The following is a 27,317-nucleotide window of genomic DNA, read 5'->3' on the forward strand; positions in this document are numbered from 1 at the left end:
GGGCGGGGGCGGCGGTGGGGGACCGTTACTGACTTTATTTGACACAAAGCCTAGCAAAGTTCATACCTAAGGGCATGGTTGGAAACAATGGAGGGTAAAGGTAACTCTGTGATACTAGTAGCAATAAACAAAAAGGCAAACCAGTCAGAAATTTAACAGGACCAAGGAAAAAGCCGTAAGAGCCCTGCTAGGATCACAGCCATTTCTTGGAGTCTGGAAGGCTGTGCACATACAGTAGGCTGTATCTCTACTTAGGAGCAATTTGAGCAGGGTGTGGGATGGACCTGAAAGCATGCCCCAAGTCACACACAGATCCGTCAGTGAAATGGGGAGTCTTCCTGGCTTAAGGTGTTTAAACCCAGTCTGTGAAGAAACACTGACTAAACAATAACTTAATCTGATCCAGAGGGGATGCCTAGAAAGCCAGGTTTAAAAATGGAATCAGCATTCCACATGTAGAAGGCTGGGCATGCCTAAAGCTGCACCCCCTAGTGGTGACCAGGGAGAGAACCCCCCTCCCCCAAGCTACTAGTCCCTGGTAGAATGCAGGACAAAATCATAAATCATAAATTCCTTGAAAGTGAAAGCAGTCTCCAAGCCAAACATATATTCAGCAGTAAAGGATGAAAAACTAACTGGCTAAGGAGGCTCAAGCGCAGATTTTGACCAATAAGTGATCTGTGTGGACCCGGGGGGGTGATCCCTAGGAATATAAGCTAAAAGATAAAAAGCAAGAGAAAATCTGAGCAGGGTCATCAGAGACTATACCCTGCAGTGTAAATGGATTTCACAGACTTAGTCCACCCATTCCACCAAACAAATAACCACCCAGCCAAACAGTAAGCCCCCCCCCCAAATGGGGAGATAAGTAACCAGAGTTGGTATAATATATAATCTAAAACACCCAGTTAACAGAAATTTTCTTTTAATTAAAAAAGTCAAGTTTTTGACTAAAAGTTATAAAACAGAGAAGGGGAGCACCTGGGTGGTTCAGTTGGTTAAGTGTCCTGCTCTTGATTTTGGCTAAGGTCATGATCTCAGGGTTGTGAGATCAAGCCCCATGTCGGGCTCCTTGCTGAATGTGGAGCCTGCTTGAGATTCTCTGTCTCCCTCTGCCCCCTACCCTCCCACCCCACCGAACCCCATTTGCACACACTCTCTCTTAAAAAAAATGTGGAGAAAATGCAAAGTGTGACATTATACAGGGAAAAAAAGCTGACAATAGAAACTGCCTTTCAGGGGGCCCATATGTTGGACTTAGACAAAGACTTCAAATTACAGTCTATTTTTAAGTTATATAATTATAAATATGTTTAAAGGAAGGTGTAATTACAGTGATTCATCAAGTAGAGCATAGATAGAAATTATAAAAATGAACCAAATAGAAATAGAGACTTCAGAAGCTAAGTTGGTAAGCAGACTTTGATGTGTAATAATAAATTTATGAATATATTTTAAAAGGTAAACTCTCTGATGGGATTTCCAGACACTATAAAATCAGAGTTCACTTTCTATATAATGTGTACTTCTCTCACTTAGACAATTTTTTCATTAAATTCTACTTCGTAGTATACGGAGTTGCCTCGGAATTTGTGTAGAGCACAGCGTAGTTTTTGCCTAAGGAGCAGGCTCTCATTCCTAGTCATGTGATATCCTGCTAACCCAACATGTATGTATGTTTGTTTTTCTTTGAGCTACTCAGTCTTTTAGGGAACAGAGAAGAGGTATCTATCTACCCATCGTCATTTCTAGCTTAGAACCTCTTAAAGAGTCATAGAATGTAATTGGGAAGCACATGCAACATAAAGTGTCAAGAAATGAGTGGAAAATATTTTTAGTGTTATCTGAATGATAGCCAGGCCTTGGTGTGCCTCTCGTTGTCATCTTCCTGATGTCCAACACAGCTGACCATCTGGGGTTCAGCAGAGTAGAATTTCTGTCGTGGGTAGCTGAGTGAACTTCACCTATCAGGATGTCAGTAAACATTGTTTCTTGCCATATTCTCATCTCAGATTTTCCAGATCATGAAGTATAATCTGATCGGGATAAGCATGGTTGGACTACTCTAGCTAGGCATATTCATAATGTAGGAGTCCCTTATAAATAAGAGTTGAAAATCTATTTTTCCCCTCTGTGTCCTGGTGTGTCAGACATTAAGGAGATATAATAACTTACGTTTTCCAATAAGCTGACCCAGTATTCACTTACCTCCAGGAACAATTTAGATTGTATCGTGGTTCAAACATTTTGCTATCAAAGATGTGTGATCGTGCTTATTTAACAAGCATTGTAACCACCAACCCATCACCATCTTAGAGGAAAGTGCTTCAATAACACTTATTAATAAAAAGTTTTCTACCATCCAGGTTGTCCATGCACGTAGCTGATGCTGACAGTATAATTAATTGAAAGGTATAAGCTGGGAGGTATATGCTTTAATGTAGGTAAAGGAAACAACCTAGCCACACCCAGAGCAGGGAGCTCCTAGCACTTCTCTTGGGGAGGAGCCACACAAGGGCTCCAGTCATCGCCACTCCTCCTTAGTCAGGACAAGGACTCTTTGGGTCTTTTAAGCTCACCTCCTTCTCCTGAGGGGTGGGTATAAAGGTTGTGGTCTCTTGTGCCCTCCTGTCTATTCTGGAGACCAGCCAAGTGTCTACCTGTTGACCAAGTCTAACTAACTGATAACAAACCCAGTGTGTTCCTGATTGTGTACTGCGAAATTGGGTGAATCAAAGATTAATTTCCCAGATGACACATCCTTAGTCTTTTCTTGTAGGGAGTGACTTTTCCTTCACATGATCTTAATACACAGGGGTGTTGTGTGGAAGGATGAGCTAATTAACATAAGTGCCAAAGAACAGAGGGGATAGAGAGTTAAAAGCAGAGTGAAGGGCTACATTCTGCTCCTTTATGGTATTCTACATATGGAGAAGGGCGCTTTCTAGGGCTGCTCTGTAACCTAGACAAACAGGACTTCCAAGGATTAATCAACCAGTCGAAGTCCCTGGTTGTAGCCATCTCATCCTGTCTTTTTCTCTGCCATTGCTCTATTGAGGGCCCTAAAAAGCAGAAGCAGCTCCGCTACAAAGCCCTCTACTCTCTAGTCTGCTGGTGACACATTTTGCTTTGCTTTCTCCTGTATGGTAAAGGTAGCGGTGATGCTTGTAGTGTAGCCCTTTGCTTGCAATCAAAACAGGAGCTTCTGCTTAGCATGTTGGTCCATTAGCTCTTTATGAAAGGGCTCATGACTTTTTATTTCATACAGATATTTTTAAATATGTGAACTTTAAATGAATCTTACCAACTAAAACTCAAGCAAATGTACCATTCTAATTGGATTTGGGAATGATGTACAAGAGAAATTATTTATAAAACGAGGTATTTTAAAATGGCAAGGCTCATCCTAGGCCTCCAGGAAGCATTCTGAAGTACAGTCTCCAAAGGTGTTCATATAGGAAAAGTCAGCTGAAAGTCATTTCCCCCACCTGTACTGAAATTTTTTTTTAAGAGGGAAAATAAAGTGTTTCTGGCATAATATAGAAGATTCAGAATTGTCATCTGTACCTTTTCAGTGTTGGTAGACCTTCACAGTCATTTATCTTTGCCAAATAACATTAGTCTGAGATGTTTAGATGTCATTCAAGAAGCAGAGGTCTGAGAGCAAGGCACACCAGAGAGGAGCTGAATCTATTACTGTATAATCGGCTTTTGGGGCATCACTATCTCTCGAAGCTGTTGGATTATACCCTGAAACGTGCTTGGTTTGAAGCCCCTGCTAACTGGGATCTGGCTGTTTTTGGGTTTTGAGGTAGAAATAAGACCACAGCTATTAAAGTGAACGGGTTTAGGGTTTTTGTTTTGCTTTTACTATAAAATTGGAGATAAAAACCTAGATCAGAGATACTTTAGTCTGGGATCAACGGAAGGTATATTGTCTGTGTTCCACAATTTCATAAGTTTGAGAAACCCTGCCCTAAAGGAGCTTACTAGTTGTCTTTTTCTCTAAACGTTTTCTTGCATTTTGTTAGTAAAATTAAAAAGGTGTGGGGTCTTGTTTCTACAATTTAGTATCTTATCCCCCTTAAAATTTCCTTCTTTACCAAAGACAATCAATCTTACAACACTGAAGACTATTTGGGAAGAAAGAGAAGATCTAAGGATATAGAGAATCTCAGAGTTTTGCCTGTCTTAAGTCAATGATTCTTAGCAACTCGAAGGTTAAAATTGTCCATAATCAGCTTTCAAACATATATGGAAGAGCCTCATTGGCCACTCTTCTCTCTTTAACCTTTTCCATACATATCTTCATGCTAGTTTTGTTAAGGATAAGGATTTGTAGAATTCCCAGGACTTGCCTAAGAAGTGGGGAGGAGGAAAGTACATTGGATGGAGTAGTATTTAGAAGTTGAAAAAATTAGATGCATGTATGTGTGTCAGCATGAATATCTGCCAAACTAACAATGAGGAAAAGCTAGTGATAGTATGAGACATGTAGTATAATACCATTTATGTAAATTTACTTTTCTTTTTTTTTTTTTTTTTTTTTAAGAGGGGCGGGTAGGGGCAGAGGGAGAGGAGAGAGAATCTCAAGCAGGTCCTCCATGCTCAGTGTGGAGCTGGACATGGGGTTGATCTCATGACTATGAGATCATTTCCTGAGCTGAAACCAAGAGTCACACAGTTAACCGACCGAGTCACACAGTTAACCGACCGAGCCACCCAGGCACTCCACTGTTTATGTAAATTTTTATTTATTTATTTATTTTTTAAAGATTTTATTTATTTATTTGACAGAGATAGAGACAGCCAGCGAGAGAGGGAACACAAGCAGGGGGAGTGGGAGAGGAAGAAGCAGGCTCATAGCAGAGGAGCCTGATGTGGGGCTCGATCCCACAACGCCGGGATCACGCCCTGAGCCGAAGGCAGACGCTTAACCGCTGTGCCACCCAGGCGCCCCTATGTAAATTTTTAAAACCAATACTATATATTGCATAGGTAATACAAGTAAATATGTGATTTACAAGGGGACCTTCCAAATCCATGGTAATGGTTGGAGCAGAACAGCACTAGGGTAGGGAACCACAACTTAACCAGTAATGCTTTTTCAAAAGTTTATGTGCGTGCACACACACACACACACACACACACACACACACTGCAAATACAATACATATTTAATTACTTCTAGGTGATGAGAATGCAGGTACTAGTCATGTTTTCTATGTTTTGTTTTAAATATTTTTAAAAATATGTAATTATTTTTTTAAAAAGCCAATTATGACATAATTATAGAAAATAATATCTCCTCAATTCTACCACTTGGATATTACCACTACTAAGCTTATGGTGCATCTCTATTTGACTTTTTGGGGAGAAATGGATAAAAAAGCTAAAAACAAATTAGAAATTTTAATTGTTATATACAAATAGTGTATTAAACACACTATTTTATAAACTTAGATTTTTCACTTTTCCCTGCACTTTGTCTATAAGCTGTACGGATCTACTTCATCTCCTCTCAAAGGACATTTTGGTGGTTAACACTGTTGGCAGAAAAGATTGTAGTGACTGTTATATACATCTCTTTTAAAAAATTCATTATATTTAGAATTTTTAAATTGTAACATTCATATTTCATAAAACGTCATCTTAACCATTTTTAAGTTTACAGTTCAGAAGTGTTAAGTGCATTCATAGTGTTGTGCAACCAATCTCCAGAACTCTCTTCACCTTGCAAAATGGAAACTTCCAATACCTATCAAATAACAGCTCCCCATTTCCACCTCCTCCCAGTCCTTGGCAACCACCATTCTACCATCTGTTTCTGAATTTGACTGTTTTGCGTTCCTCATATAAATGGAATCCTACGGTATTTGTCTTTTCCTGACCGGCTTGTTTCATTTAACATAATGTCATAGTGCATCCATGTTGTAGCATGTGACAGAATTCCCTTCCTTCTTAAGACTGAATAATATTCTACCATATGTATATACTACATTTTGTTTATCCATTCACTCATCAGTGGACACTTGGGCTGCTTCCCAAGTACACACCTTTTTAAAACTTTTAATTTTGATACAATTTCATATTTTCTTTATGCAGATTCAGCATTTGTTTACATTCTGCTCCATTTGTTTTATCTTTCTTTCTAAGTATGTATGGGGGGGACACACATGCACACATCTCTCTCTGAACCATTTGAGCATAAATTGGAGACATTGTGCCTTTTTATCCTTAAATACTTCAATATGTATTTCCTCAGGGACAAGGATATTCTCTTATATAACCACCATTATCAAAATCAGGCTAATATTGGTACTGTTTTATTATCTGATCCATAGCCTATATTCACATTTCATCAGTTGTTTCAATAATACCCTTTATAGCAAATATTCCCCCTGGATTCATTGCATTTAGTAGTCACATCTCTTCTTGCCTCCTTTAGTCTGGAATTGTCCCTCAGCTTGTTTTTGTCTGTTTTTCTTGACCTTGAAATTGGCTTTTAACTGTGTTTTTACTATATCCTACAATAAGAAGTACATTTTATGTTGTGATCCAGTATATACATATGTACATGCATAATACGTGTGTGTGTGTGTGTGTGTGTGTGTGTGTGTGTGTGTGTATATATATAACAAAGTCAAAAGTTTTATAAAGTGGGGCACCTGGATGGCTCAGTCAGTTAAGCTTCTGCCTTCGGCTCAGATCATGATCTTGGGGTCCTGGGATTGAGCCCCATGTTGGGCTCTCCTCTCCACTTGGGGAGTGTGCTTCTCCCTCTCCCTCTGCCCTTCTCCACCATTTATGCTCTCTCTCTCTCAAATAAATAAATAAAATCTTAAAAGTTTTATAAACAAAATTTAACCTTACTATCTACAGTGCACTCTTATTTCTGTTCTGTTTCTTTAAAATGCTGGTGGTACCTTTGAAATTGTTTTTAGATTGAAAACCTTGTAGTAGATTATTTCTAAAAGCTCTTCAGCTCCAAAATCTCATGAGTATATTCTATGAAATAATTTTAAAGTGACAAGGTGAAAAATACAGATTTTGCAGGGCAAGGTCTGTCGTGAGAATAGTCACAAGGAACAGTTTCTCTTGTATAGATAGTTGTAGTCGATTCAGCAAAAACCAATCCAATAAAAATCTAGTCCAAAGTCTTTACTCTGTCACTCCAATTATAATCACTGCTAGTTTTGCTTCCACGTGCCCCGCCCCCTGCATTAAATTGACCTTCTGTCCTTTTTTTTGCGTCAATAGCAGTATATTACCATTAACCTTTGAACAATGTGGGTGTTGGGACACCATCCCTTGCGCAGTCAAAATTCTGCATGTAATTTTTTGACTCCCAAAAAACTTAACTAATAGCCTATCGTTGACTGAAAGTTTTACCAATAACATAAACAGTTGATTAACACTTGTTTGTTTTATGTGTTATATAGTGTATTCTTATGATAAAGTAAGCTAGGGAAAAGAAAATGTTATTAAAATCATAAGGAAGAAAAAATATATTGACTATACTATACTGTATGTATCAAAAACCATCTGTGTGTAAGTGGACCTGTGCAGTTGAAACCCATGTTATTCAAGGGTCAGCTGTAGTTACTACCTCTGTTGCATTTATTTCTGCCCATGACTTAAATGGTTAATGGAAAAGATGGATTAAAAAACAACAACAAACTTATTGCTGGATTTGCATTTGGTTGAAGGTTAAGGCCAGTGCTCTTAGTTTTTAAAAGGTTTGTGGAGAAATGTTGTTATCTATGCAAATAATTTGGAACTGTAATGTTTTCCCCATCTGAGATGAATAAAATGGAAACAAAAGCTCATCCTTCAGCCATCTTGCAAAAGAATTTGAGCTCCTGAGCTCTGGAGCCACAGTTTACTCTTGAGGAGGCATGCCAGCATCTCTAATGCCTCAGCAAGAACTTGGCTGTAGAGAATGTAATTTTCCTTGTCACTCTCAGTTTTGGTTTTTAGGAAAAGAGATGAATGGAATTTAACATCGATCAAATTGATAAGCACAATATTAAAAGAGAAATTGGGAATGTGCTGCATTCCTTGGCATGCTAGTCTTTCCCCTTGAGTTTGCACGACAGTGTTACTTGCACAGGGAGCCAAGTGAAACGGTAAATCACTTTCATGAAATGGGAGCTTTGGGGCTGGTTGTGTTGGGGAAATGCTTTTGCTCTTGATAACGTACATTTGAAGATGCAAAAGTATTTACTCTTTCTTTTCAGAGCATATCTTTTTAGGTTTTTATGATTTGTGCTGAGACAGTTGAAGTGTAAACTGCAAGGGAAATTGTTGTGCTGCTTTTGCAATGTTGTACCTGACCTCCTAAGCCTCCTCTGTTCATTTTTGTTTGTCCATTACTTTTCAGCTTCTCGTGATCTTAGATCTATTACTTAGACTTGGCTTAAAACCCGTTCAGTTCTATTTAGTTCATATTTCCTCTGCATGCCCTGAAAGGTAAAATGGAAAAAAAAAAAATCCATAACCGTAGTCTATTCCCAACAGAAATTCTAATGTAATTCATGTAGAATTTTATTCCTAATATTCACACATTTTCTAGTAAATTTCTTCCCTTTTGGTTTTATTAGTAGCCTTCACTTAAATATAGATACAGACATAAATATGTATTATTTACAAGTGCCTATCTTTATGAATACCCACATAAAAATGAGATTGTGAGATACAATTTTATTTATCGCTACTTCTTTTTAAAAAGTGGTAGTTTAGTACAAAAATAACATACATAGAGTACAATCAGCTTTTTCTTTTTTAATGAAGGAATCAGGACAAAGGGAAAATTCAGATTGATTAGTAAGATGAACACAAGAGGAATTTGTACACAGATTCATACCATTAACATAAATACAACTATTAGAGCCAGAATGCAGATTGAGATCTGAGTTTCCTAGGAGTCAGAGCAGAAATGGTAATGTGAACAGTTCAAAGATCGCCATTGCGTGAGCTCTAAAGTGGATAATGCGAACAGTAGTGAACAGTGTTCTCAATAGCAGCCCTTCAAAAAATACTATGTTTTACACAATTCTTTCTTATAGCACCCCTCGTAAGAAGTGAAGGGCATTATCTCTGAAAGGCGAGTACCAACAGTGACAGTTAAAATATGTCTCATTTCCCTTTTTCTCATTGGTCAGAATTAATGGTAAACACAGTCTCTCACATTAATGCAAGATCTAAGCCCAGTTAATTGGCTAATTTAGAAGTTATAACAGGTTTGATTTACAAGGCTGCTTGTTGGGGTACCTATAAGACTAAGGAACAATTAGAGTCATATCTACGTAGAACATCATCACTTAATTTGTTTAGTAGTAATACAGCCTTAAAAGGAGGAACCTGCCTATATTAATGCTGTTAAATATTTGAAAGGTAATTTTAGAATAATCTGTTGCTCTTCCTCATCCCGTTCAAAACATTTTCCCACACTTGCAAGTGAAATAAAAAAAAAAAAAACCTATTCCCAAATGAAAAACTGTATTTTTTAAATGAGTTAGTTATACCAAATTTCACCTGTCTTAAACTAATTTTAGACAAAATCAGACTGGATTAGTTAGTATAAGGCTGTTGATTCCTAAGAAGGACTTTCTAATAACTTGTTATTTCTATTTGATAGGGAGCTGTAAATATTTCAGTTCATTGACTTAGTAACCTTTGCCCATTTGAAAATCAGGAAGCGACCCTGAGTTGGCCATCATTACAAAATATAATAAACATAACATGACCTTGTTAACTTAAAACACATAAAATTTTGAATTAGGATCACAGTGTTTTGTATTTCATAAAGGGTTTTCAGTTGCCTGGAAATGACAGCTTTTTCAAGTAAGACTTTATGTTCAATAAACCATTAATATAATAAAATAATATAAAATAAAATAATAAAACTATTATAGTTTTACTGTGATTCATAATCTCAGATTTTCATTAGGCAATACTAGAATTTAATACTGCCTGGGAGAAAGTTCACATTATTTCCCTAGCCCACACTGTCCAGGAACCATCAGATGGGAAAATCAGAGTTAGGACTGTTGTACTGATCTATCCTAAAATCAGTAGTAATGGTTATTATGTTTGAGACCTGACTGTTTTCAAACCCAGTCTGATTTATTTTAGGCCATTTTGGCCTGTGATACTTTTCAGAACATAATATGCATGCTTTGTTTGCTGAGGGGAATATTGGGCCTGTATGCATACACAATAAGGCATATAATTTCGTTTTGATTAACCCAGAATTAAATGCAAAATTTTCTGGGCACACGTATTATAAACTCTATATTATTGTTTCCATGTATTTACTGCTCCTTCTGGTGGGAGGATTGTACTTCCCTGTCCTCATCCTCAGGCTTGGCCAGGTGATACCTTTTAACAAATAAAATGTGAATGAAAAAGTTCATATGCCTCGTGTACAGAAATTTTGTCAGGTTGTAGTTCCAACTCTCTCTTTTCCTCTGCCAGAAGACCGTTAGAGCCACTCTTTCATTCTGGGTTCCTGGAATGAAGACACAATTGAACAAAACCAACAAACTATTTTTGTTGTAAAGCCTCTAGAGTTTGGGGTCATTTGTTATCACAGCCTAAATTAGCCTGAGCTGACTCACCATAAAAATCCCACGTTAAGAATCTATATTCCAGACCTAGACGAATGTTTTTAAATTCATTTGTTTTTCATTTAAAAATTTATTCAATACCTGTTTTATGAAGGATACCTACGTTCTTGCTATCCTCACAAAAATCCTAGAAGTTAGATTTTTCACATTTTTTGCAGATGAGGAAATAACTATGGACTTTCTACAGCTTCTAAGTAGCTTGGCCCGGGGTTCAAACATAGGTCTGATTCTCTTGTGTCTCTGTACTTTTCCTTTTTGCTCTTTATATCGATTTAGCATACATCTCATGAATCGTTTCTTTACTAATATGTGGAATTAATAATGTAGTATATAAAAGTTGTATATAATAAATATTTTGTCTCTGTTTAAAGGCAGGAGTCTTGTTGACTTGCAGGGCACAGATATCTTGTATTTGGAGGTTTTTATTTTTGTCTTTAAGTTTGAAATCACATGCCCTTAAGTGAGGCTTATATTTGCCAATTAGCCACAGTAATTACACCACTCCATATCAGTTTAGGCCAGCTGTCTTTGTACATTTCTAACTACCAGGTCCCTGAAAACTTCTGAGTTTGTAACCCCAAGATTGGTTTATTTTAATGTACATTGTTAATGAAACTAAGTTAGATGTAATTCCCACTGGTCATTTATTGGCATCAGAGGAATTATTTTTCGTTGCCAATCTCACACTAGCAAATTCTTAAATTGTGTGCAAGGAGGCAGAAAGGAATGATAAAAATCATAGTTAATTTGAGACTGACCACGTGCCAGGCAGTGTTCCAAGACTTTTACATGTATTATCTAACACAATCCACAGAGTAACCTTATGAAGTAGACACAATTATTATTTTTCATTTTATAGAAGAAAACTGAAGCAAGAGAACCTAAATAGCTTTCCCAAGGTCACAGGGCAGTTAAGAGGCTGAGCCAGGAGGCACCTGGGTGGCTCAGTCAGTTGAGCATCTCACTTGTGATTTTGGCTCAGGTTGTGATCTCATGGGATGGCGCCCCTCGTCACCTCGTCACCTCGGGCTCTGCACTTAGCGGGGAGTCCGCTTGGGATTGTCTCTGTCCCTCTGCCCATCCCCCAACTTGTGCGGGTGCACGCACACTCTTTCTCTTTCAAATAAATACATTTTAAAAGAAGAGGCTGAGGCAGGATTTGAACTCAGTCTGATTGCACACTCCTAAACACCATGCTATGGTGGGGTATGTAGGTAACCGCATGAGTGCTTTTCTCATGAGTGGAGTAATCTCTTAGATCTTTCGCTGATAACTTTTGTGTGAAGGACAAGATTTTCCTTATATACTGCAGCGTTTTTGTAACCAGCCATAGTGTTCTTCAGAAGGAACACGTTCTTTGTACTAGTAGATGATTCTGAATCACATAAACATTATTCTTTTGCCACCTTGGGTTCATTGGATAAAAATTAGTCAGCCCTGATCTTTGGATCATGTGAAAATCATGATCTTTTCTGAGCATCCCCTGATGTGTTTTAATAGGTGTAATGAGAAAATGTTTAGTAAACCCATCACTTTATCCTTTAAAAAGTTTTTTTAGCAGTTTAAAAAGTGTGTAGTCTGTTCTCTTTGGGAAAGAGATTGACATTTTAAAAATATACCATAGTGTATTATTTGAAAAATAATTATTCGTACTGAACATTCTGCAAATGTTATCTTAAGGGAAAGTGTGTACCAAAAGTTACCACCACCACCCTGAGTTGAATTTCCTGAAGCAAATGAAGTGGTCAGGTTGGCAGTAGGGCTTAAATGCAGGAGATTGGTGGTATGTGACCTGGTATGAGATGGTGAGGCTGAGAACTGAGGGGAAATGAAGTATCAGGGGTGGGAATAGCTCACTGGAGGTAATAGGTGCTCTCCTGGATGAAGGGAGGCAAGGACTAGGGGACCAAGTTGTAGGGTACCAATGGCAGGAGCATTAACACCGCTCCCCTCCCACTTTGCAAAAAGGGACATGCCAGTGGGAAGTGTTTTGTTTGTCTTTTCGCCTGTTCTACATGGTGAAATGAAGACTGTGGGTGCAATTATAAAAGCAATCAGGAATCTTTAAAAAAAAAAGTGGTGGGGTAACCTGACTTTTTTGGGTAATTTATCCCCAAATACTTTTAAAAAATGTATTTATTTATTTGAGAGAGAGTGCACAAGCGGGGGGAGGGGGGAGGAGGGCAGAGGGAGAAGCAGACTCGGCATTGAGCAGGGAGCCTGTTGCCGGGCTGTGTTCTAGGACTCTGAGATCATGACCTGAACTGGAGGCAGATGCTTAACTGAGTGAGCCACCTAGGCATATACCCTCCTCTCCAAAAATGTTTTTCTAATTTGTTCCAGTGTTGTTGAGTCTTACGGGCATTTGAAACCTTAGGTCTGAGCTGAAAAAGCATGTTCTAGACTCTAGCCTCTCCAGCAGTTAGGTTCATTCCACACCCATGCTCTTGGAGTGATTCATGAATGACAGTAGGAACTAATGTTCTGAGGAGAGGTCTTTAACTGGGACCCAGGATCAGCTATAAACAGGTCACAGGTTTTTGTTTTGTTTTTAGGTTCTAATTTGCCTATTTTATTTTGTCAGCTTTTTAAAATATTTCCACGATTTGCCTAGCCCTCCCTGTACTTTTGATGGTCGAGATGTATGTGTAGGTTGTATATATATATGCACATATATCGTCCAGTGCTCATTTTGTTGGAAGTAGATTAATGTCACAATATTTAGAAAACCTCTCCCTGTGTTTTCAGTTTTTAAAAAAATTGACACATTTTGTGGTTAGACTGAAATGAAATAAATGTGTCTCTGGTGCATGTTATTGTAGTACTAATGGCTTTTTAGATACTTGCTGTAATGTTCACATGCTAATTTATGCCCTGTAAATGAATAGGAGGCACTCTTACTGGGAGGACTGTCGAGTCTGCACAGTAAATGCTGTATAAGAAGCAGCCTTCTTCCAAACAACTTCTTTGCTACTTCACACTTCTGAGCAGTAGGCTCCGTAGGTGCGAAGAATCTAGGGACTGTATGATGTGTGATAAACCAGATTATAAAATAAACTTAATTACTGATAAGAGTTTTGTTTGTAAGCTTTGTTAACTTCTTATATTCTCTTGTTGACTGTTTTTTGCAAGAAGCATTTGAAGACATAGTCTTGGGAGCCAATATAATGTTACTTCTCTTCTCAAATAAAGACTTACAGCTCTGTGGTCTGGATCGAAGCAAATACGACTTGAGAGACCTTTTGAGTGTAGTCAGAACTAGTTACCTGCGGTGAGTAGTAAGGGAGAGAATTTTATATATGCAGGGATAATTTGTAAGGTTTAAGTATCTGCTATTGACAGGGTATTTAATATTTTTGCTGTATATAGAAACATTCACTTCCTATAAATATATTTTATAGCAATTTGAAGTCCATTAAGGTCTGAGAGAACTAATGTTTTTAAACTTTGTATGTTCACTGGATCAAATAAATTAATACTCAACAAATCTGTATTGTGTATTATGTGGCAGACATAATTTTTTTTGCTCGGGGCTAGGGTATACAGTAAATAAGACATGCATTATTTTTCACCCAACAAATATGTATTAAGTGCCTCTGTGGATATACTCTTAAGGGCTTCCCTGATGAGTGGGAGTTACCAAGGCAAATAGCAAGATAAAGAAAAATAGTCACCTGCCATGAGCAAAGTACTCCAGGTTGAGAAAAAGCATGGGGAGTTTGAAAAAACAAAAAGGACCCCAGAATGGCTGAAGTAGGAGGAGGGAAAGGAGAAGCAGTGGCTTAAGGATGAGACTGAAGAAGTAGCCAGAAGCCAGTCATTGGAGAGACTTCTAACTTCTAAAACATATTTATGATTTTAGATCTGATTATAAAGGCAGTGTGAGGCCATTCAAGAGCGTAGGGAGGAAAAGGACCTTACGAGAATCTGGTGTTTACAGCATCACTCAGATTGCTTTGTGGTGAATGCGTTAGAGTGGGCCAAGAGCGGGTAGGATGTGAAGAAATCAGTTGGATACTGTTGAAGGAATCTGATAGGTGATGATGACTTAGATTAGTGTGGTAGCATTCAAGAGGTATTTGGAGTCACATAAGTAATGAGATGTGGTAATATTTTGAGATGCAGAATTAAGGGCAGGAGAACGTGGAGTCTGAGGTGATTCCCAGGCTTCCACAGGCTTCTGGCTTCAGCTTCCAAGAGAATGTTGGTGCCATCCACTGAGATGGTGGAGAAGGGCAGAAGACAAGGTCGACTTTAATTTGTGAGATGTACCTCAAAGTGGATAGGTTCATGGGCATAGATAGGGGACACACAGGACGGGAGTCATTTACCATCAATAGGATGTATGTGGTGGGTGGGGGTGTGTAATGTATATATTTTAAACTTGTTTGAAAATATCAATTAGTATCAAGGCAGTATCAGTCAGTCTGTCTATTCTGAGATTAGTGAGGACAGTGTGAGTTTTAAAGAGAAGGAATCATTATGAGAATGTAGGTGAGTGTATGGTAAAGTTTTGTTGTTGTTGTTGTTGTTGTTGTTTAAGAAGCTAAAAGAGATTACTAATGAAAGGAAGTTTAAATGAACCTAGCCACATGGAGTAGATCACAGTTTTCCCCATAAGATAGAATTCAAAGCGAGTGCATTTTAAGGTTTTAATAGTAACCAGTCCTTGGTTCTTGCTAATTTTATGTTCAGACCAGTTTGTTTTTGCTGAGGCTTTTAACCCAGGTTAACATCCAACTAGTAGAATTTTTATTAAGATTTTAATCAGAAAGCTAAAACTGGTTTATAAATTGGCTGACTACTGTTAATGGCTTTGTAGCTTATAAAAATAAGATATCTAAGGTTTATGATTGGGGTGGGTTTAGGAACGTGCAGCTTTGAAAACCCAGAAATGTACTTGTGAATGGAGGCTGTAGCCTATTTAGGACATAAATTGAGGGAAGGGATGGTGAGGAGGGAAAAGAAACCCTGTTCTTTTAAAGGAGGCCTTTAGACAATGCCTTACATGAACTAAACAATTGAATTGAGTTTTTAGTTTCAACATTTCCATTTTGCTTTACTTGGCTACTTGAAACACAGCATTTAATGGTGTAAAGTGCTAAAATGAAGCTTCTAGTGGGACATGGCATTGTAATCTGTGATGTAGAGTCAGGTGGAGTTGGAGGCTGGGATGGGAATGTGGGAACTGGAAAAGTAACCCCTGCAGGCTGCAAGCTGTTGCATTTTGATAAGCTGGGCGGTGCTTGCTTCAGTGATGCATGCTGTGGGAATAGTGTGGACATTAGAGTCACGTAAGCCTAGGTCTCAAAACCCTAGCTCCAGCACTTGTGGGGGGGGGTGTTGCCCACCCTTACCATGATCCACTGCCCTCTGCTGAAGTGTGGGGATGACATCTGCTGCCCACTTTAGTTTGAGGATTAAATGAGAAAAATGAGAAAATGAACATAGGCCTCTGGCAGAGTGCCTTGCTTATAGTAGGCACTTAAATCTTAGTTCTTCTTTCACCTCCAATTTTATTTTCTTTATACCCAGCTTTAGTGTCTATAGTAATGATATAGAAGCCTTATTAGTGGCCGTATAAACTTAGCGAGTTAGAACAAATGCAGTTGAATTCCTCAATTCTAATTAATTATGAAAATAGAAATTCACAGGTATTGAGCACTTCATCTTTCATAAATGCTAATCCAGGTGATGCTAAGAGTGCCCTTGAAGGCACACAAAATAGTTTGTGAAAGGTTTAAAATGACAATGCATACATAATTTTAAACATAAGCCAGTGATGGGCTTTCTAAAGGAAAATATTTGCCCACTTACTCATTCAGTTAACATTTATTGAGTAGCATTTTTATCCTGGACCCTATGTTGTGGGAGACTGACAAGTGCACAGTTGATCCTTACATGCCATAGTAGGTCTTATGCTGTGGGAAATCACAGGGTATTGTGCCAAGAGAATTAGACAGTGTGTACCAAATATTTTAAAAATGTGCATCTGGGATGCCTGGGTGGCTCATTCAGTGGAGCGTCTTCCTTCATCTCAGGTCATGATCCCAGGGTCTTGGGATTGAGTCTCACATCTGGCTCCTTGCTTGGCGGGGAGCCTGCTTCTTCCCCCGCTGCATGTCTCTCTTCCTGCTTGTGCTCCCCCCCCCTTTCTCTCTGACAAATAAATAAATATTTAAAAAAATAAAAATATGCATGCTCTCTTACCCAGTTCTACTTCTAGCAATATAACCAGAGGAAATCAATGGAATCTTGCTTATAATAGTGAAAAATTGGTAACTGCACAGGTATAACAATAGCAAATTGATTTAATTGCTGTAGTATAAGTGGACATATTGCGTACCTTTGAATGATCACACATGTCTGTATGTGACAAAAAATATTCATGATATATTGTTAAGAGCAAAAAGTAGATTATGAAGAGGGTTTAAAAAAGGGATTTATTTTCAAAGAAAGTTTAGTGAAATCCTTTCCAAATCAGTTTTGTGTATTCTCTGCCTTGAAGAAATCATTCAAAAAGACATAGTTATTGTCACATTGTAGAAGTGGGGTGGGGTGGGAGTTAAATGAGCTAAGCATCTTGCCAAATCTGTCGGGTACATCCGAGAGATAAACAGTTGGGGCGTATACAAACCAAAGTAAGTTTTGAGTAATGACTAGATGAGGTATAGTACCAGTGAGACTGCCCAGGTGAATGAGTTTGTCAGCAGAGCAGGGTGGGGTGGTTTTTCAATGCTCTCAGTCTTTTGAGGTACACTTTATAGTAAGGTTGACCTGTGGGAAAAATCATTGTGGAAACAATGGAGCAAAATATGTCCAGTGAGTTGAGTATGTGGGCAGCTAGCCACAGGGACTTCACTGTCCGTTTTGGCTCAGATGGTTACCATTAGGTCATTTTCTCTGTCTTGTGGAAACATCCCATTTCCAGATACTTCAGGTTCCAAGAGTACCTTTGTTGAGAAAGTATTTTTCCCCTTAGTTGATAATGAGTTAAGCTGCCAGGATGGCTTCCGTTCACTTTTGCACAGCAATCCCATTAATGAAATTCAAAGGTTTTTACTCAGGTTTTACAAATAACTATTTTGGAAAGCTTATTTGTATTTACCAAGTGTACAACTTTGGGTATACGATTAACTCTACCAATTTACAATAATAGAAAATTATTCCTATTTTTTTCTCAGAGGTCGGTAAGCTTGGAGATTCTAGTTTTCCATATACATGAGAACTGTACAACAAGTGCAGCAAGCCTTTACTGTGGCTGCTTCACCTTTCCCTTACTGCTTTCCAGAGGAGAGTGATGAGACGCAGTCTCTCTGCCTCTTCTGTTGTTCACTTTTTTACATGTGATGTAAATCTGCTTCCCTTCGACCTTGGAGTAGACTTCTGGGACTTTTTTTCTTTCTGTGTGTGTGTGTGTGTTTCCCCAGTTGTCAGCAGTTGGATACCAAATGATTCAGAAAGTGAGGAGCAAGAGAGTAGGAACTATGATGCACATGTCAGTGCTAAAAGGAAGAGATAACATGGCCCTTTCTATAAACTAGGAAAATACCTTTTATTTTTAATGGCTATCATTTGTTGAGTACCCATGTGCCAGATACTTTATGTATATTGTCTTATTTAATTCCTACTATTGTGAGAGGTAGAATAATTCCTTCCTTTTGTTTTACCGACAAGGCCCCCCAAAATTAAACAGTTTGCTTTTAGCCATATGCCCAGTAAATAGCAAAGTTAGGGTTTGAATCCAGGTCCAACTTTAAAGCTCTTTGTAGTGTGTCTTACTAATGTTGGCCTAAGAGTTAAAAAACTCTTAGGATTAACTCCGTGAATTTCTGGTGACTTGCATTAACTTTCTTGGCTCTTATTTTCTTTATCTGTAAGATGAGAGGTTTGAGCTGGATCTTTAAAGTTAATTCTGACTATAAAATTCTGTGATTCCTGGGCTCTTTATTGAATTCTAACAGAGAACATATAGAGCTTCTGGTTTTTGTGTGCGCAGCCAGTTTGGTTTGTAACAAATGCTATCAGTCTGATGATTTTTTCTCACTTGATCATCCTGTAGAGGTGCAGAAAAGTCACCATGGGAGAATGGGTTAACAGAAGGTACATTGTTTCAACCGAAGAATCAAAAGAAAACTTGAAAGTACTTGAGGATGAAGGAGCATGGCAAGCATGGGCTGGAGATCGTGTGGGTGGGACCCGGTTATTGTCTGTAGACCTCGGTGTCATTTACCCTTAAGTGTTACCGTGCCTGAGCGAGTGAGTGTGTGTGTCTGTCTCCAGGCACTGGGGATTGTGCGGATGACTCAGTTGCAGTTCTTTTAGGGCCTTGTAACATTTCCAATTAAATAGTAGGGATGGTTATAAGAGGGATACAATGATTATTGACATAAGAGAGCTAATGAGATGCTATGACATAAAAAGCATCATTATTATATTATTATACTATTTTTATTCCATTTATATAGTACCTTTTTCTCTAAAGGTGCTGTACAAATAACATCGAGATAATAAGCCATTTTAAAATGTCAAAACACCAAAGGATGAGAAAGCTAGGAGAAATAAATACACAGAAAAGAAGCAGTGGTGGAGGCTTTAGATCACTGATCAGCACCAAAGGTACTGATTTTTTGGCTAAATCCATTGCACTCACCATTAGTTCTATAAATCAGTGGGAGCTTGACGTGGAGGTCTTTTCCTTGAGCCAGACTAGTGCCTACCATTTTACACCTGTGGTTATGATTGAAGACCTTAGGTTTTGATGCCAGACGGACTTGCATTTAAATCATGATCTTGCTACTTACTAGCTATTAACTTGGAACAAATTACCGAAATTTTGTCACTTTCTTCATCAGCAAAAGGGGTGTATGACTATATAATTATACTTCCCTTGTTAGGGTTGTCTGTGGATTAAAGTGAATGAGTTATACGCGTAAAACATTTAGTTCAGTGCCTGGTATGTGGTAAGTGCAACATAAATAATAGCTCAGTGTATGTTAAAACAGTGATTCTGGGGGTGCCCGGGTGGCTCAGTCAGTTAAGCATCTTCCTTCGGCTCAGGTCATGATCTCAGGGTCCTGGGATGGAACCCTACCTTAGGCTCCCTACTCAGCGGGGAGTCTGATTCTCCCTTTCCCTCTGCTCCTCCCTCTGCTTGTGGTCAGTGGGTCTCTCTCAAATAAATAAATAAATAAATAATAAAGATATATATATTTATTATATATATATATATATCTTAAAAAAAACCACAGGGATTCTGATGAGGTGATAGAGTATACTAACAGCTTCTCTGTGGTTTAAAAGATAAGGCAATGTGAAGGTGTCAGGATCTTCTTCTCTGAATTGCCATAGTATAATCTGTACTTTATAGACTAGCATTAGCCATTTAAATGAAACATGCAAAGACTATACCTGATAATTTTAAATTATATACCCACTGCCACCTTTAAGAAATGAAAAATTACAGATAGAATTGAAGATCTCTATTCCTCCTTGCCTTTCCATCTCAACATAACCATTGTCCTGAATTTGGTGTATCATTTCCACATGTCATTATATTGTAATTAAAGTATTATACTGTATATGTCCTTCCATAGCTCTTCTCTTTTTTTAAAAAATATTTTATTTATTTATTTGACCAAGAGAGCACAAGCAGGCGGAGTAGCAGGCAAAGGGAGAGGGAGAAGCAGGCTCTCCACTGAGCAAGGAGCCTGACATGGGGCTTGATCCCAGGATCCTGGGATCATGACCTGAGCCGAAGGCAGTCACTTAACCAATTGAGCCACCCAGACGCCCCCTTCCATAGTTTTTCTCAATCAACATTGCATTTGAGATGTTTTTGTTGTGTATGTAGCATTATTCGTTAATTTTAAGTGCCATAGAGCATTCCCTTATATGAATGAATGAATTTTAATTTATTTTAATCTGTCCTGTCAATGGACATTACCTATAATTTTTAATATTTATGTGTACCTCTCACTTCACATCTCCCTTCTTCAACCTAAGAGGCAACCACTAACCTGAATTGTGTTATTTTTTAATGGTTTAAACATACATATTCCGATGATGGGTATTAAGGAGGGCACGTATTGCATGGTGCACTGGGTGTTATACACAAATAATGAATCATGGAACATTATATCAAAACTAAGGATATACTGTATGGTGACTAACATAACATAATAAAAAATTATTATAAAAAAATAAAGTTTTCCCTTCAGCAAAAACAAAAACATACATATTCCTAAGTAATATATTGAGTTTTGCCTTTTTTTATGGTTTATGTAAGTACAATCTTATTACATTTTTTTAGTGACTTTTTTCAGTGTTAATGATTTTTGAGATTCATTCATGTTGATATGTGTAGCAAAAGTTGTTTTCACAGTATACATTATTCCATTTTATGACTATAGTACAGTTTAGGGACCTTCAGGTTGTTTCTGACTTTTTACTATTACAAACAATATATAATTAATATTCTTGTCATGTGTGTTGAGATTCTCTCAGGCATATACATATGTGAAATGACTTAAGTATATATAATCTTTATCTTTACTGGATATTGATAATTTCATTGGTTATTTCATTATCATTTATTTATTTTCTAATTTCTGATTTGACCCGTAAGTTTACTTAAATTTTTAGATTTTTTAAAATATTTTTAAAATTTCCAAATACATAGAATTTTTTGTTATCAATATTTATTTGCTCTGTGGTTAGCTAATAGTGTTTTTATCTTACTAATTCTTTGGCATTTGTTAAGACTTTTGCTTTACAGGTTAGTGTGTGGTCAAGATTTATCCAGATTTAGTCAGTTTTTATAAATATTCCTCATACGTTTGAAAATAATTTATTAATTTATTGTTGGGTACATGAGTGTAAACTTACTGATCATCTCTAATTTTACTGATTGTTTTGGCTGAGACAGGTATATTAAGATCTTCCCATTATGCTAGTGAATTTCTCAGTTTCCCATAAATATAATCATTTTTGCTTTATATATTTTCAGGCTTTGTTATTAGGTATATGCAAGTTTAAAATTGTTTTGTCTTCCTGGTAAATTCTTTGTTTTTAGTTGTGTGTGTTTCATTTTTTGTTCGCTCTTTCTTTTTTTTAACTATTGTATAATGATCCTGGTTCCCCCCCCCCAGTAGTGCCTTTTGCTTTAGTTTCCATTTCCTGACAGTACTGTAGCTATTTTTCCATTTCCTGACAGTACTGTAGCTATTTTTTTTTTTAAGATTTGTTTATTTATTAGAGAGAGAGGGAGGTAGGGAGAGAGATATGGGGGGCAGGGGCAGAGAGAGAGCGAGAAAAATTCTCAAGCAGCCTCCCTGCTGAGCATGGAGCCTAAAGTGGGGCTCAGTCCCACAATCCTGAGATCATAACCTGAGCTGAAATCAAGAGTCAGACATTTAACTCACCCACCCAGATTACCACTGTTACTGGCTTTTTAATCATGTAGCTTCGCTGGAATTTTTTTTTAAGATACTTTAAAATTTTCTTTATCCTCATGTTCATGTTTTTAGTATGTCTCTTGTAAACTTCATAAAACAGGGCCTCATTTGTTCAATTTGAACATTCTCTTTTAATTGCTAAGTTTAGACAGTTTACAATTATTACCATTACTAACATATCTGTACTTATTTCTACAGTCTTATTATGTGTTTTCTGTTTACTCTTGTTTTTTTCTGTGCTTTCCCCCCCCTTCTTACCTGTCCTCTGTTGGTTTGAATAACATTTCTTTATTCCTTTTTTCCTTCTGCTGAGTACCCTTAACATTTTAATTGTATTTGGCTTTGTAAAATCTTACATTAAATTGGTATGTCTAAACATAGTGATTCCAAGGGACACATGCACCCCAATGTTTATAGTAGCAATGTTCACAGTAGCCAAAATATGGAAAGGGCCCAGATGTCCATTGACAGATGAATGGATAAAGAAGATGTGGTGTGTATATACAATGGAGTATTACTCAGCCATCGAAAAGAATGAAGCCTTGCTATTTGCAAGGACATGGATGAAACTGCTGAAGGGTATTATGCTATGCGGAATAAGTCAGAGAAAGGCAAATATCATATGATTTCACGCATGTAATTTAAGAAACAGAACAGATAAACATGGGGGACAGAAGGAAAAATAAGGCGAAAATGGAGACAAACCATAGGAGACTCTTAACTCTAGGAAAAACTGAGGGTTGCTGGAGGGGAGTTGGGTAGGGGGGTGGGGTAACTTGGTGATGGATGGACATTAAGGATGGCACTTGATGTATTGAGCACTGGGTGTTATATGCAACTGATGAATCACTAAATTCTACCTTGAAACTAATAATATACTACATTTTAATTAAGTTGAATTTAAAGAAAAAAATTGGTATGTCTACCATATTTTTGAACAATACAAGGACCAGTTACCCTCCACCAGTGGAAAGTATGTATGGTATATGTTTTTGACCAGTTTTTTACCCCCCCGTTTTTTAAATCACTCAGAGTAGTCCTTATTATTGCTCCTATGACATGTAATTTTTATTTTTGTCCTTTGTTTCCTAATTCCCAAGGAAATTATGAACTCATTAATTAAACTGGTTATATCACTCTTTCTCTTCAGATTTTCAAAAGAAACAACCAGACGATGATTCCGCTCCAAGTACAAGTAACAGCCAATCAGATTTGTTTTCTGAAGAGACCACCAGTGACAACAACAATACCTCGATAACCACGCCAACTCTTAGTCCCAGCCAGCAGCCGCTTCCGACAGAATTGAATGTAACTTCACCAAGTAAAGAGGAGTGTAAGTGCCAGATCTTTGAAGTGGTAGAGAAAGCAGCCCAAGAATTGTGTCATGAGCTTCTTAGTAATGCCTTGTCTCAGAAAGAAGATGGCAGTTCTTCTTTTTTTTTTTTTTAAAGATTTTATTTATTTATTTGACAGAGACAGAGACAGCCAGCGAGAGAGGGAACACAAGCAGGGGAAGTGGGAGAGGAAGAAGCAGGCTCGTAGCAGAGGAGCCTGACGTGGGGGCTCGATCCCATAACGCCAGGATCACGCCCTGAGCCGAAGGCAGACGCTTAACCGCTGTGCCACCCAGGCGCCCCGATGGCAGTTCTTCTAAATCAAGATTAAGTGTTGACGTGTAGGCCCAAGTCAGCAAGTTAGGGAATAAATTTTGGCTGTTCCATAGTGCTTAAGGTCCTTTTAAAAGATAGCTTTTTTTTTGTTAACTGTCAAGGTATGACACTAGGGCAGTGGTTCTCAGTCCTGGCTGCAAAACAGAATCCACTAGAGATTTTTTTTTTTTTTTTAAACAATTACAATCTTTAGCACCATTCTCGAGTCTAATTTTATTGACCTGGTGGGAGGCCCAGGGATTTGTTCTTTTTAACTGCAGAGAATCCTAACCTGCGCTAATTGATGAGAACCACCGGTCTAGAGAATTTACTCCTAATTTAGGACCTTGGATTGAGACCTTACTTCTGTCGCTCACTGGGTCTTGTATGTTTCTAGGCAATTAACTGAGATAATAACACTATATACTTCATAGAACATAGGGTATTTAAAGAGAGGAGGAAATGGTTTCTCTTATTCTTTTGTAAGTCCTCACTGATAGAATGTTATTGTTACATATGTGTTATGCAAGTCCATTGTCCGCTTAACTTGTTTTACTGCTGTAGCCAACTTCTTTAGGGCACAACTATAACTAACAGTGTCTGTTGAAAATTTTAGGCACATTTTGACATAGCAGTTTTGCCTTTTAAAAGCTTTAAGTTAACAGGTTGAAATTTGGTGTTTCATATTTAATGAACCTCTAGAAATCCTTGGAATATGGTAGGTTAAAATACTCTGCCTACTAATGTTGGAAAGATGAGCAGAGAACAAATTATTTGTCATAAACTAGGTGTACTAGGTGACATTGAGAATATAAAAGTAAAGAAGGCCAAAGTCCGTGTCCTCAAAGAATTTTTACTCTTTATCAGGGGAAATTAAATATATTTGTTATAATATGTCAGTGGTTCTCAACCAGGAGTGATTTTTGTCCCCCCATGCTACTAACCTATCCTGCACTACATAGGACGGCCCTCCACCACATAGGACGGCCCTCCACCACATAGGACGGCCCTCCACCACATAGGACGGCCCTCCACCACATAGGACAGCCCTCCACTACATAGGACAGCCCTCCACAACCAGGAATTGTTCAGCCTAACATGTCAGTTATGCCAGAGTTGAGAAACCCTGTTACATGGTTATATCCGCTCATTTCAATGATTCTTTTTACATATTAAAGACAGTGATTGTTGAAGAAGGGTTTTGGTTTACTGGAGAAAATTGCGCTGAAGACAGATAAAAGGTGGTGAAAAGACATTCTAGACAGAGTAGAATGAGCTTTGGAGGAAAGCTACGTGGAGTTCTGCACTGGCGAATGACTGCTTTATGGCTTTTTATAGAGGACAGGGCTGGAAAGGTACATGATCAGGTCAGAGAGGTTTAAGTGCTCAGCTAAGATTTTCAGTTGTTAGGTAATAATCATGCTTTTGAGCAAAGAAAGTATTATTACAGTGCCTTTGGAGAAATAACCTGGCAGTAATGAAAATGCGAAGGATTATACTAGAATAACATTGCAGAGAAACAATCTTTAAAATATTGTAACCTATTGAATAGAGGCCCAGGGGAAGGTGCAGAAATCATTTAAGAGGAGGGAAGAAGAAAAGATTAAAATGGTAGTGATAATGTTGGGGTAACAGGTTTTGTTTTGTTTTAAAGAGTCTATTTGGGGTCATGTACTTATTGAGAAACAGATAAAAAGTATGGCCCCTTGTCTCAGAAAAATACACACCATCCATTTATACCCAATTTTGAATTTAAAATGTTTTTAAATTCACTATGGCCTTTAGGTGAAGAACTCCTTGTCTAAAGGAAAGTTTGGAGCTGGTCAGGATCTCATCTGATTGGATTCTTACATACCAGGATCAGGCCACAGCAAACCAACCTGAGTAGCCAAGTGTGTGAGAGACTGAGATAACAATAGCTATCATTTATTGAGCACTTTGTGTGTAAGACTTATTCTGTATGTTTTGCACATTTTCTCTTAGATGCCTCATGATGACCCAATGCAGTAGATACTATCATTTTAGAGCTAAGGAAATAGGCACAAAGAGATCAAGTAATTTGCCTGTGGTCATAAACAACTAGGTACCAGACCAGGATTCAAATTCAGGCATTTGGCTTCAGAAACCATACTTTTAATTAGTTAATTCACAATGGGAAACATAATTGCCACAGAGAATAGAAATTTTCATGTTGCCAAGATCAACACTTCCTCTCTCTGTAATTAAGGTATGTGGAAACTCAAATCGTAACCAAAAGTTAACTTTATTAATTCAGCATGAAAAGTCCTGTATCAGGGATTGGAAATAAAAATTTATATACATAAGACTAAAATATTTTCTCTGGAGGCAGACCTTTCTGGGAAGCCAAACCATACGAGGATTTATATAGCAAATGGCAAAGGTTAGACCCACCAAGTAGAATTAAAATGAAGTGAATTTTTAATTGAGTCAGGCTGATTGTGAGGTGTGCTCTAAGTACATATAAGGAAGGTCTTGCGTTCAGTGCAAGATTCCATCTTCATACCCTTGTCTTCCTCCTCCGCCTGGACTTAGACCTGGTTTGAGCTGTGGAGCCCATAGGATACAATACTTCCTGTGTTTATGTAACTTGCCAGTCTAGGCCATTGTACACTGCCGTGTTTTTTCTTTTGATAAATAAATACCTTCAGTCTGAGTAAGGATGTCTAGTTCTACTAGCTTCAGATCCATTCTCTCTCTGATGACATCACTGCTTTAAACCATTGTGTGTTTTATCTTAAGTTAAACTCACTGAAACTGATCTTATTTCCTAATCCTTATAAGGCTCATTGTAATCCTCAGGTTTTCACAGATCCTAGGAAATGAGGAGATTTGCTAATCTGAGATAGGATGATGACTTTCATGTTGAGTTGGCCCTCAGGAAAGGGAAGTCAGAGTTAGCTTATGCACTTGAGAGATGATAGTTGAAACCTTACTGGTTAAATGAGATTGGCAAGGATGAGAGCAAGAAAAAGCAGTGAGAATAGAACCTTGAGAGTGAGATCAGAACAGAGGAGGCCGCTGTGAAGAAGTTGGAGAAGAGGAGAATGATAGTGGGCAAGGTCACAGAGGCCAAGGAACAAATTTCACCTTATGTGCTCTTTTCATAGTAATGAAAATGTAAATTCATATTTATGAAGTGTTTGCTATTTTCTAAACACTTTCCTAAGCTCTTTACACTAACTGTTTAATTTTCACAGGGTCTTATGAGGTAGGTGCTTTTATTATCCTTGTTTTTACAGATGAAGAGGATAAAGCGTAGAGAGGTTCATGACTTCAGTCCAGAGTTCCAGAGCTTCTGCTTGGTATAGTATAGTTCATGTTCAGCCCACTAATTTGTATAGTTCATGTTCAGTATAGTTCATGTTCAGCCCACTAATTTGGCTCCAAAGCCTATGCTTGCAACCACTGTGGTATATTACCTCATCGTTAAAATGCTGCACACTGTAAACTGACAAGAGACATTTGGGTTTGATGATCATGAGATTGATTACCTAAATCTGAGCTATTTAATAATCTACTGCAGATCGTATGTTCATATAGCAGTCTTTGCTGAGAGCCTA

At 37.8% G+C, this 27,317-nt stretch overlaps 1 protein-coding gene across 1 annotated transcript in view; it reads left to right on the forward strand.

Moving 5' to 3' along the window:
• ZFAND3 (zinc finger AN1-type containing 3) overlaps positions 1-27,317 on the forward strand; it is a 324,856-nt gene that overhangs the window by 223,521 nt on the left and 74,018 nt on the right. The window contains exon 3 of the mRNA XM_034660145.1: positions 23,238-23,420. Coding sequence (XP_034516036.1) covers positions 23,238-23,420 — 183 coding nt within the window. The remainder of the gene's footprint in view (positions 1-23,237; positions 23,421-27,317) is intronic.

This window comes from Ailuropoda melanoleuca, chromosome 5, assembly GCF_002007445.2.
Source record: "Ailuropoda melanoleuca isolate Jingjing chromosome 5, ASM200744v2, whole genome shotgun sequence".
Lineage (NCBI taxonomy): Eukaryota > Metazoa > Chordata > Mammalia > Carnivora > Ursidae > Ailuropoda > Ailuropoda melanoleuca.